General features: G+C 46.9%; 1 protein-coding gene across 2 annotated transcripts in view; it reads left to right on the top strand.

Annotated features, from left to right (window-relative positions):
• Window positions 1-11,240, top strand: part of vat1l (vesicle amine transport 1-like) — a 226,629-nt gene extending 215,389 nt beyond the window's left edge. For both annotated transcript variants that reach the window (XM_070897034.1, XM_070897033.1), the window contains exon 9: window positions 10,430-11,240. In XM_070897034.1, the coding sequence (XP_070753135.1) occupies window positions 10,430-10,528 (99 nt within the window). In that variant the 3' untranslated portion in view covers window positions 10,529-11,240. The remainder of the gene's footprint in view (window positions 1-10,429) is intronic.
• Window positions 11,241-13,307: the final 2,067 nt, after the last annotated feature.

Below are 13,307 nucleotides of genomic sequence, written 5' to 3'. Positions count from 1 at the left end.
CCCCCGGAATTCTACCTCTGGAGCTAGGAAGACGCACTTCGCCTTTTTCAGTCGCAGCCCTACCCGGTCCAGTCTGCGTAGCACCTCCTCCAGGTTGTGGAGGTGTTCTTCAGTATCGTAACCCGTAATGAGGATGTCGTCCTGAAAAACCACCGTCCCTGGAATCGACTTGAGGAGACTTTCCATATTTCGTTGGAAGATCGCGGCGGCCGAGCGAATCCCGAACGGACATCTGTTGTACTCAAACAACCCCTTGTGTGGCGTGATGGTGGTCAGCTTCTTCGCCTTCTCGCCAGCTCCTGGGTCATGTAAGCTGAGGTCAGGTCCAATTTTGAAAAAAGTTTGCCATCGGATAGTGTCACAAAGAGGTCCTCCGCTCTCGGTAGTGGGTACTGGTCTTGGAGTGACACCCGATTGATGGTGGCCTTGTAATCACCACATATCCTGACCAACCCATCCGCCTTGAGTACCGGCACGATTGGGCTTGCCCAGTCACTGAATTCGACTGGCGAGATGATGCCTTCCCTCAGCAGGCGGTCCAATTCGAATTCTATCTTTTCCCGCATCACGTACGGCACCGCTCTGGCCTTGTGATGTACTGGCCTGGCGTCTGGGTTTATGTGAATCACTACCTTGGCCCCCATGAAAGTGCCGATGCCGGGTTGAAATAATGAGTCAAATTTGTCCAGGATCTGTGAGCATGATACTCGCTCCACAGAGGAAATTGCATTGACATCGCCCCATTTCCAGTTCATGACAGCAAGCCAACTCCTCCTCAGTAGTATGGACCGTCCCCTGGGACAATCCAGAGTGGCAACCTATTCTCCGAATCTTTGTGGGTCACAACTACCGTGGCGCTGCCTAGCACCGGAATGATCTGCTTTGTGTAAGTTCGTAGCTGTGCGTCAATCGGCGATAATTTTGGCCTCCTGACCTTGGACGCCCACAACTTTTCGAACTGTTTGATACCCATCAGGGACTGGCTGGCCCCCGTGTCTAGCTCCATTGATACTGGGATGCCATTGAGGAGCACTTTCATCATTATCGGTGGCATCCTGGTGTATGAACTGTATACGTGCTCCACATGAACTCGCTGAACTTCAGCTTCCAGCAATTTCCCCCAGCATTCACTTCTGCAATTTCTGCAGGTATTTTGCTCATCTCTGCAAACTCCGGCTGAGTGTGTGCCTCCATGCCTCCAGCATGAGCTGTTGTTTGAAACAAAAGGTCCCTTGCCAGTCAATCGTCCCTGACTGCCCCTGTGACTGTCCTTGAATGCGCCATTAACAGGTGTTGATGCCCCCGTTACTGACCGCATTGTCCCTTGCAATGGCGTGAATCGCCATTCAGCTTGCCATTGTCTCTGTCGAACTCCCCCTCTGAGGCATGCCCGATTGCCCTTGTCTGCCTGGAGAACTGTGTGCTGCTTTAACAATGTTGAATCTCTGTCCCAACCATTCCTTAATACAGTACCTCTCGTCTGTTCTGCTGGTGGCCATGCCCACGTGGTTTAAATCCCAGTTTCTCGTCGCCATTGACACATCCTTACTATATAGTCTAAATGCACACGAGGCCCATGCTTGAGAGAAGGTCAGTCTGTGACCTGTCCTTTATTCCTTAGCACTCAAGTGATGAAGGTGGGTGGATCTTCCCCTTTTATACCTGAAGGTCCAGGTTAGGAGTATCTCCCACCTAGTGGTCATTGTTCTCTCAGTGTACAACTTAGGTCAGATTATACATGGGTTACAATGCTGGTTGAATACATGACAGTCCTCTGCACAAAAGCCATAAGGATGTGTGATCTGGAAAACTTCACATCGCAGTCAGGACTGAGGCTGGCGTCAAGGTATATTGTTGGGGTACAGTCAAGGGAGCGTTCTCTTCTTCTTAGGCAATCCCCCGGAGTCAAAGATGACTTGCTTCCACACTACAATGAGTTCTAAGGTGACTGATGAGACCACTGCGTGACCTACAGTCTCTGCCACAGGTGGTTGGAGGGACGGGTGGGTGGGAGGCTTGATTTGCCGAACGTTCCTTCCGCTGTTTGTACTTGGCTCCCGTGTGCTCCCGACGAAGAGACTCGAGGTGTTCGGTGTCTTCTTGCATGATTCTCCTCCACTTTGAGCGGTCTTGAGCCAGGGATTCCCAAGAGTCGATGGGGATGTTGCATTTTTTCAAGGAGGCTTTGAGGGTGTACTTTCTGGTAGATATATAACATAGTCAGAAACAGAGCTGCTTCTGACTGTTACATACCTGTGTGTCATGGTACATCAGTCATTGAAAGTAGGTCTGCAAGTAAAGCAGGCAGTAAAGAAAGCAAATGGCATGTTGGCCTTCATAGCGAGAGGATTTGAGTATAGGAGCAGGGAAGTCTTACTGCAGTTGTGTAGGGCCTTGGTGAGACCACACCTTGAGTATTGTGTGCAGTTTCGGTCTCCTAATCTGAGTAAGGACATTCTTGCTATTGAGGGAGTGCAGCAAAGGTTCACCAGACTGATTCCGGGATGGCAGGACTGACATATGAAGAAAGACTGGATCGACTCGGTTTATATTGACTGGAATTTAGAAGAATGAGAGGGGATCTCATAGAAGCATATAAAATTCTGACGGGATTGGACCGGTTAGATACAGGAAGAATGTTCCCGATGTTGGGGAAGTCCAGAACCAGGGGTCACAGTCTAAGGATAAGGGATAAGCCATCCAGGATCGAGATGAGAAGAAACTTTTTCATCCAGAGAATTGTGAACCTGTGGAATTCTCTACCGCAGAAAGTTGTTGAGTCCAGTTCATTGGATATATTCAAAAGGGAGTTTGGCCCTTACAGCTAAAGAGATCTGGGGTATGGAGATAAGACAGGAATGGGCTACTGAAGTTGCATGATCGAAGGGCCAAATGGCCTGCTCCTGCACCTATTTTCTATATTTCTATACCTACCAGAAAGTGCCTCTCACTGATGTTACTTCTCCAAAAAGGAAAAGGATTGCTTTTTAATAGCTATTAAGATCCTTCACAAAAATGAAAGACCACTAACTCATTGTGTTCTTGTGTGATGCAAAGGTTTACGTAAACACAGTCAAAGCACGTCTTTGATTGCTTAATTTTTGACTCCCCAAAATGAAGATTTTGTTTTTCAAACCTATAATCTTCAATGAAAGCTGATGATACGACCCAGTGTGTTCAGTAAAGAGAAAAGACAGATTAATGCTTCTGATGTAAAGCGATAAGGGATTTTTTAAAAATTCGTTCCTGGGATGTGGGCGTCGCTGGCAAGGCCGGCATTTATTTCCCATTCCTAATTGCCCTTGAGGAGGTGGTGAGCCACCATTTCAGAGGGCAGTTAAAATCAATCACATTGCTGTGGGTCTGGAGTCACATATAGGCCAGACCAGGTAAGGACGGCAGATTTCTTTCCCTAATCAGAATCATAGGCAGTCCCTCGGAGCCGAGGATGACTTGCTTCCACTCTAAAAAGTGAGTTCTCAGCTGACTGAAGACTCTAATGCAGGACCTACAGTCTCTGTCACAGGTGGGGCAGACAGTGTTGAAGGAAAGGGTGGTCAGGGAGCCTGGGTTGACACATGCTCCTTCTGCTGTCTACGCTTTGGTTTCTGCTTGTTTTTGGCGATGGGACTCGAGGTGCTCAACACCCTCCCGGATGCTCTGCCTCCACTTTGGGCAGTCGTGGGCCAGGGATTCCCAGGTGTTGGTGGGGATGTTGCACTTTGGAGGCTTTGAGGGTGTCCTTGAAGCGTTTCCTCTGCCCACCTGGGCTCGCTTGCCATGTCGAAGCTCCGCGTAGAGCACTAAAGGACATTAGTGAACCAGATGGGTTTTTATGACAATCCGGTAGTTTCATGGTCACCAATACTGACACTCGCTTTTTATTCCAGATTTATTTAATTAACTGAATTTATATTCCCCAGCTGCCGTGCTGGGATTTGAACTCACGTCTCTGGATATTTAGTCCGGACCTCTGGATTACTAATCCCTACCTGAACTCTTAACATGTCTGCTCTCACCAAATGCCAGGAATTTCCAATGTATCCTGGTTTTATTTCAGACGATCCGCACACGCCCCTTTTTCTCCAGTACGCTCTCTCAACCAAAGTATGAGATCTTTGAGCTCACAAATTTAATTTCCTTTCCATTTTAATCCTGCATGAAGCTTACTTTCTTTGAAAAGCACCTTCTCCTATCACTCACCGGGTTCATTTCATACATTCCTATCTGGAGCCTCCAGCTTCATAGACTTTCATTTCCTTTCCTAGCTGTCATATTCTTAGATTAATATTTTCACATTATTTTTGTAATAATGTCTACACTCCAACCGATCCTGAAGTGACCGTAACCAAGGCTATTTTAGATGATTAATTCATATCAGTGCGGATTAGCCTAGCTCTCCTCACAGTTGGTGAAGGTGAGTTTTCCCCTTTCTTTTCATTAAGAAGACACATATGTAATGATAGAATGCCCCCACCCCCGAGGACTGGAGTTGCTGCTTTTCATGTCCCTGATGATTTCAGCCCCCCCCCCCCCCCCCCACCCTCCCTCTCCAGGGAATAAAATCATCTGAGCAGGAGGAAACACGAGCTCTTGCTATAGACGGAGAAACTTACAGGGTTAGGGGACAGAACAAGAAGCGGATTTGAGTGATGAAAAGTTCTTGGTTAGCTCACAGCCAATTCATCAAAATGACAGCTAATGTCGAACCTTCGTCCTTTTATAAAAGAGACAGAGAGCCAAGCGTGCAAAAATTAAGTGTTAGAAATGAATTGAAAGTTTAGGTGAGAGTTAAATAGTCCCGTGGGTAAATGCACTAACCTGTGCCGTGCAAAATCTGGAAAGAAAGAAAGACTTGTATTCATGTCGCGCCTTTCCTGACCTCAGGACATCCCAAAACGCTTTACAGCCAATGAAGTACTTTTGAGGTGTAATGACTGTTGTGATGTGGGAAACGCAGCAACCAGTTTGCGCACAGCAAGCGCTCACAAACAGCAATGTGATAATGAATAGAACATCTTTTTTTTTAGTGATGATGATTGAATGATAAATATTGATCAGGACATTGGGGAGAACTCCCCTGCTCGTCTTTGAAATAGTGCCATGAGATCTTTATCGTCTACCTGAGAGGGCAGGTGGGGCCTCGGTTTAGCGTCTCATCTGAAAGACGGCACCTCTGACAGTGCAGCGCTCCCTTAGCACTGCACTGAAATGTGGGCCTGGGTTATGTGCTCAAGTCTCCAGAGTGGGACTCCCATCCTCAACCTTCTGCCTCCGAGGCGAGAGTGCTACCTACTGTACCAAATAAGTCCTTCTGGTCTGTGTGGGTTAGCTGAAACCAGCTAAGGCGGTTGTATGGGCAAGATAGTTAGGGAAGGGGATGAGGGAACTTCCATGATTGTTGCTCCGAATTGCTATCCTGCTGGAAAGTGTGCTGTCTGGATATTGGGTGAAGACAGGATTGGGCTTGGATGTAATTCCCCCCATGATAGAACAGACCACCTGGGTGAGGTACCCCACGGTAGGTGACGTTGACAGAACAGCACTCCAACGTGAATAGGAGCCTTCAGGAGGGGAGGGGGAAAATTGGGGCCAAAGTATTTTGGCTATTAGATCAAACCTATTAATTAAGAACATAAGACCAAAATGTTTGGCAAACCTGGGGGGGTGGGAGGGAGGGGAACCAACATTCCCACTAAGGCATGGTGGATGCAGGAAGGATGGTTCCCCTGGCTGGAGCATCTAGATCCGGGGGTCACAGTCTCAGAATAAGGGGTCGACCACTTAGGACTGAGATGAGGAGAAATTTCTTCACTCAGAGGGTGGTGAATCTTTGGAATTCTTTACAAAGGGGGAGGGCTGTGGATGCTCAGTCTTTGAGTATATTCAAGAAAGAGATCGCTAGATTTTTGAAAATTAAGGGAATATGGGGTAGTGCATGAAGGCGGAGTTGAGGAAGAAGATCAGCCATGATCTTATTGAATGGCGGAGCAGCTCAAGGGACAAATGGCCCACTCCTGCTCCGATTTTGTATGTTCTTTTGTATCCTGCAACTACTAAGATGGGAGAAGGTGAACTAGAACCAGAGAATGGCAAATTGGATCCAAAATTGGGTCAGTGGCAGTAAGCAAAGGGTAATGGTTGAGAGGAGTTTTTGTGAGTGGAAGGCTGTTTCTAGTGGGGTTCCACAGGGCTCAGTGTTTGGACCCTTTTTGTGATATATATCAATGATTTAGACTTAAATGTAGGGGGCATGATAAAGAAATTTGCAGATGATACAAAAATTGGACGTGTGGTTGACAGTGAGGAAGAAAGCTGTAGACTGCAGGAAGATATCGATGAACTGGTCAGTTGGGCAGAAAAGTGGCAAATGGAATTCAATCCGGAAAAGTGTGATGTAATGCATTTGGGGAGGGGCAACAAGGCAAGGGAATACACAATAATAAATGGGAGGACACTGAGAGTTGTGGAGAAACAGAGGGACCTTGGAGCATATCCACAGATCCTTAAAGGTAGCAGGACAGGTCGACAAGGTAGTTAAAAAGGCATACAGAATGCTTTCCTTTATTAGCCGAGGTACAGAATACAAGAGCAGGAAAGTTATGCTACAACTGTATAAAACACTGGTTAGGCCACAGCTTGAGTACTGCGTGCAGTTCTGGTCACCACATTACAGGAAGGATGTGATTGCACTCGAGAGGGTGGAGAGGAGATTTACGAGGATGATGCCAGGACTGGAAAACTTTAGCTATGAGGATAGGTTGGGGTTGTTTTCCTTGGAACAGAGGAGGCTGAGAGGAGATTTAATTAAGATGTAAAAAATTATGAGGGGCCCGGATCGAGTGGATAGGAAGGACCTATTTCCCTTAGTAGAGGGGTCAATAACCAGGGGGCATAGATTTAAAGTAATTGGTGGAAGGATTAGAGGGGAGATGAGGAAACATTTTTTCACCCAGAGGGTAGGTGGGGGTCTGGAACTCACTGCCTGAAAGAGTGGTAGAGGCAGAAACCCTCATCATATTTAAAAGGTACTTGGATGTGCACTTGAAGAACCGTAACCTACAGGGCTACGGACCTAGTGCTGGAAGGTGGGATTAGGCCGGGTAGCTCTTTTTCGACCGGCACGGCACTGTGGGCCGCATGGCCTCCTGTGTCGTAATTTTCCTACGATTCTTCTATGATTCTAGATGGAAGTTGTTTTTTTTTGTGTCAAGCTGTTGCTGTGAATTCTGACTGATTGCGGGGCCAAACCGGATGAAGCTGGCAGGACAGCAACAGTGAATTGAAACCGGACAAAATCAGTAGCTAATTGTCTCACCGATCAAACCTGAGCTTCCGTCCGTCACCTGTTACAGTTCATTTCGACAGCAGCGCAGAGCCAGAAGCCGAAAGCTGGTGAGATGACGCGGCTTGCAACAGCAGCCGGTGCCATGGTAACCCGATTGGTTCTCGAGCACCAGGAGGCTCGGCATTTCCCAGACTGCTTGGGATGCAGAGTTATTAATAACCGAAGCCACCCGATTGGCTGCAGCCCTGCTGGGATGTTAGCACTGTGACTGATGCGTGTGCCTGCCCTTTCTGGTGGGTGCTGAGAGCAACTTATGACGCAATAAATGTAGAAACGTTTTAATGATGCAGTCAGCTTCCCGTAAAGCCAGATGCCAGGTTTATTCTTACAACAACTTGAATTTATACAGCGCCGTTTAACGTATCAAAACGTCCCAAGGTGCTTCTCTCGAGCGATTATCAAACAAAATTAGACAATGAGCCACATAATTCGATATTGGGATAGGCGACCAAACACTTGGTCAAAGATGTAAGTTTTAAAGTGCGTCTTAAAGGAGAAGAAAGAGGTAGAGGGGCGGAGAGGTTTAGGAAGGGAATCCTAGAGCTTGGGACCCACACAGCTGAAGGCACGCCACCGATGGTGAAGCGATTCATATCACGGATGCGCGGGAGGCCAGAAGTGGAGGAGCGCTGATATCTCAAAGGGTTGTAGGGCTGGTGGAGGTTGCATAGATACGGAGGGACGAGGCCATTTACTGCATGCCGACAATTTAACTTCAACATTTTCTTTTGTTTTTAACACACAGCCAGATGGAGAGGCTGGCTGACTGTTGGGAGGGACGGCCTGCAGCACCAGGCCGCAGAGAGGAGCGAGGGAGGGATTGGGGAGGGTGATGCTGTCGGAAGGCTGGAGATTGCCAGAGCGGGTTGGATGACTGGAGATCATTGGAGAGGGTCGGACGGATGGAGGCCGGAGGCGGGATTGGAGATCGGAGCGGGGGTTGTAGGCCGCGAGGGGATGGGCGGGAGATTGGTGTCAGAAGACTACAGGGGGAAACAGAGGCGGGTCGGAAGGCCGGAGAGGGTGATTGGAGATCGGAAACATTTTATTTTTACGCAGTGAGTTGCCCTGATCTGGAACGCACTGCCTGAAAGGGCGGTGGAAGCAGATTCAATAATAACATTCGAAAGGAAATTGGATAAATACTTTGAAGGGTAAAAATGACAGGGCTATGAAGAAAAGCAAGGGAGTGGCATTAATTGGATAGCTCTACCAAAGAGCCAGCATGGGCACGATGGGCCGAATGGCCGCCTTCTGTGCTGAATGATGCTATGATGTTCCCATGGTGCCTGATTCTCAAATCCATTTAAATTAATGCATATTAAACCGGGCATTGTGAGATTAACGCTGTTCTGTGTTGGGCGTTCCCTATCGGAGAATCAACCCTTTGAACCCCATCAGTCTGGAATGGAATCAGCCCCGGATTCCTAGCAGGTTCTAATTCATTGCATCATCCAGTCTTAAGAACATAAGAAATAGGAACAGGAGTAGGCCACACGGCCCCTCGAGCCTGCTCCGCCATTCAATAAGATCATGGCTGATCTGATCATGGACTCAGCTCCACTTCCCCGCCCGCTCCCCATACCCAAGTCTTCTGCTTGCAGTTCTGATGTTACCATTACATCTTCTCCAAGCTCATTTTTTTTCTTTCTTTACATGTCCCATTTACCACTAACTTTTGCCTCTTGTCATCATCCCATTTAAGCAACATGAGAGGCAGGGAAAGGGACAAAAGAACAAAAGGGAAGGTCTGTGTGTGTGTGGAAGGTAGGAGAGATTAAATGACAAAAGGTATGATAGCACAAAGCAAAAAGAAGATGGTAATGGGACAAGTATCTATCCCTGCTTCTGCACTTGCTTAAAACTTCTCTTATCTTTTTCCAGTTCTGACAAAAGGTCACCAACCTGAAACGTTAACTCTCTTTCTCTCTCCACAGATGCTGCCTGACCTGCTAAGTGTTTCCACCATTTTAATGTTTTAACCCAGTCTCAACATTTTCTTTTCAGAATTGAACATTCTGATATCTCAGTGGTGACACAGAGATTATGGGTAGACCTATATTTGGTTACTAACTAGGGTCAGAGCTCAGGCCTGGACCCACTCAAGAATCAGTGAGGATCAATGGGGTTGAATGGGAATCAAAGAACCATAGAATGGTTACAGCACAGAAGGAGGCCATTCGGCCCATCGAGCCCGGGCCGGCTCTCTGCAAGAGCACTTCAGCTAGTCCCACTCCCCCACCCTTTCCCCGTAGCCCTGCAATTTTCTTTCCTTCAGGTACTTATCCAATTACCTTTTGAAAGCCACGATTGAGTCTGCCGCCACCATCCTCTCAGGCAGTACATTCCAGATCCTAACCACTCGCTACGTAAAACAGTTTTCCCTCATGTCGTATTTAGATCTTCTGCCAATCACCTTAAATCTGTGTCCTCTGGTTCCCGACTCTTAGAATCATAGATTCCACCATTGGGAACAGCTTCTATCTACTCTGTCTAGACTCCTCATGATTTTGAATGATGAAATTTCAGTGGGCAGCCCTCAAAATGGCAGCTGTTTGGCCTGTCTTTTACACTGGGTAATACTAGTAAAGGGGAGCACTCTTCATTCCTTAGCTGTGTCCGCTCTCACCTTGATAGGTATGTAAATATATATGCACACATACGCCCCCATATCATCATTATCATAGGCAGTCCCTCGAAATCGAGGAAGACTTGCTTCCACTCTAAAAGTGAGTTCTCCGATGACTCTACAGCCCAATACAGGAATTACAGTCTCTGTCACAGGTAGGGCAGACAGTCGTTGGAGGAAAGGGTGGGTGGGACTGGTTTGCCGCACACTCCTTCCGCTTCCTGCGCTTGCTTTCTGCATGCTCTCGGCGACGAGACTCGAGATGCTCAGCGCTCTCCCGGATGCTCTTCCACCACTAAGGGCGGTCTTTGGCCAGGGACTCCCAGGTGTCGGTGGGGATGTTGCACTTAATCAAGGAGGCTTTGAGGGTAATTATGGTAGTTGCGCTCATTCGTAACCCATCGAAACTACTGCGGGTGAACCATCAATCTCTCCTCATTCATTGCTTCCAGATGGCGAATGACAGCACAGAAACCAGCGAAGCGGGCGAGGAAGAGGAAGATCACGAGGGAGACAATGGGAACAAGGAGCGCATGCCCTTCATCCAATAGCTTCCAGAGCAAGGGGGAGAGAGAGAGAGAGAGAGAGCGAGAGAGAGAGAGAAAGAGAGAAAAAACCTACACGTTTAATTTTTTTTATTATTGATGTTAGTGGCTGGAGGAAAGAACGTTTTGAGGAGATCTCCCTGGTGCGCAAGTGAACAAACGCTGTCGTACTGTGAGTAATTGTGTCCGTCTGCAGTCAGCCAAGCTACAAGCTCTTTGAAACGTAGTGATCTGAACTACGAAAGTGCCATATCCTTTTCAGTGCAGTATTATGACCAACATTCAGTGTTAAGACCCTGTGAACAAGAGATCCATAGTATTATGCTTCTTCTTGTTTTTAACGTGGGAACAGTCCTTCTTCTGTGAGCGTATTGCAATCTTCAGTACATCCCCACGTTCCATTCGAGTATTTTCTTTTCCTCTCTATTATGATTTCTTATGCATGGTTCTGTTAACCTGTTAGTGCCTGTATTTATTCCAATCTACATCACTGAGCAGCGACCACTGACTACATCAGCGTTAAGTATTCAAGACATGCATCTTTTTACCAGTAGAAGTGAAAGGAGCTGCTCCTGAACTTACCTCTCTAAGGTAAAAGAAAATTGCGTAGCCCTATTTATCAGCCTACATAATGTGAATGGAGATCTCGTTTTGTTTATTTGTTGCATTGGTTGCATTAGTGCTTTTGTTATCTTGTGCCTATCAAACAATGTTTACATAAAAGTAAAAAAAAAATTAAAAAGATAATTAGCAATTGATTCCTGGTCAGGTGTCTCTTTCACTTGTCGGACAGGGAACACGAACACACAGAAATGGCGGGCTGGGAAAGACCAGCTGGCCCATCCAGCCTGCACCCTGCACCAAGATGGCCGGAGCATGGTGACTGAACAATTCTTCCCTCCCCACCCCACCCCACCCACCTGCCTCCCAGCGATGTGATCTTCTGGGAGAGGCAACAAAGATCCCAGAGAAAAACCCCAGGGTTAATTGTAATATATTCTTTACGACATCATTAACAACACACACACACACACACACAAGATGGCTCTTAACACAGAAACTCGTCGTCATGTGACTTTGTCACTTGACCCTTTTATTATTTTCATCAGTAGTTGCACTAGCACAGTGGTCCACTAGGTGGAGCAGTGGTCCACTAGGGGGAGCTCTGTTACACCAATAAGGGAAAAATAGCCAGGAAAATTCCTCTCCGACCCATTCAGGCGAACAAAATCAGTCCAGGAGATCACGCGGACCGAATGTTATCTATAAAGACACTCGCCTTCCATATGATGTAAGCTCTGTCCTAGTCAGGAACCAGTCCAGCTCCCTTTTAAAGGCAAAGAGTCAGCAACCATCACACCAGCTGGCAACACATTCCAGAGGCTCACTACTCTCTGGGAAAAGAAGAACGTAAGAACATAAGAATTAGGAGCAGGATTAGGCCATTCGGCCCCTTAGGCCTGCTCCGCCATTCAATAAGATCAGGGCTGATCTTCGACCTCAACTCCACTTTCCTGCACTATCCCCACCTCCCTTGATTCCCTTAAAATTCAAAAATCTATCGATCTCTGTCTTGAATATACTCAAAGACTGAGCCCCCACAGTCCTCTGGGGTAGAGAATTCCAAAGATTCACCACTCTCTGAGTGTAGAAGTGTCTCCTCATCTCAGTCCTAAATGGCCGACCCCTTATTCTGAGACTGTGATTCCTGGTTCTAGACTCCCCAGCCAGAGGAAATATCTTCCCTGCATCTACCCTGTCAAGCCTTGTAAGAACCTTGTATATTTCAATGAGATCACCTTTCATTCTTCTAAACGCTGGAGAATATTGGCCTAGTCTACTCACTCTCTCCTCAGCCACCCAACATTCAGTCTATTCCTACTCTTACAAAGAATAAAGAATCTCACATCATTTAGTGCCTTCTCATATCACTCGAATGTTCCAAAGCACTTCACCTACAATGAACTGTAGTGACTGTTGTTATGCAGGCAACCATGGTGGCCATTTTGCTCACTGCAAGGTATCACAGACAGCAATGAAATAAATGACAAGTTATTCTGCTCTTGATGGTGTTGACTGAGGGAAGAATATTAGCATCTTCGAAAAGTGACATGGGATCCTTAATGTTCACCCGAACCGTGAAACACGCCTATCATCTCATCCAAAGGATGGCATATATGACAACGCACCACTCCCTCAATACTGCGCCAGAGAATTGGCCTAGATTATATGTGTTGTGTATGGAGAAAGATTCAGACTGAAAACTGTGAGCTCAAAGTAAAGTGTGACCCGAGTCTTTTATTGCAGGTCTCCAGAGTGCCTCACCAACCTGTGAAGCCTCCTGAAATACCTGTGCTCCCAAGGGGTTATGAGATCCCTTGGGGCTCCAGGGGATGAGCCCTCTGGTGGCTGTACAGAGTAAATACAAGTCCACATATATAACAATATGCTCCAAAAAGCCTTTCAGCCAACATTCCTGAACCTTTTTGATTGATAATTCCATCTACCACTTTTCTCTAGATGTCTCAATCCCACCCCCCCCCCCCCGCCCTTCACCCTGGAAGCTAATCTACTTTTTCTCTTGAACCTGTTTGTCTACTTCAGTTCCCTTTCCTCGTGATTAAGTTCACAAATCTATTCCTCTTTCGGTGAAAAACAATTTTGGCCTTGCATTGCCTCGTACTTTCATGAAATACGTTCATCTATGGAAAGCGATGATTGATATTACCAAGGATTCCGAACACTCTGCTCCATACTAAATAAAGGGACTGGGGATTTGGATGGG

Source organism: Pristiophorus japonicus, chromosome 13 (genome assembly GCF_044704955.1).
Source record: "Pristiophorus japonicus isolate sPriJap1 chromosome 13, sPriJap1.hap1, whole genome shotgun sequence".
Taxonomy (NCBI): Eukaryota; Metazoa; Chordata; class Chondrichthyes; family Pristiophoridae; genus Pristiophorus; species Pristiophorus japonicus.
This window is presented reverse-complemented; position numbering and strand designations above follow the sequence as displayed.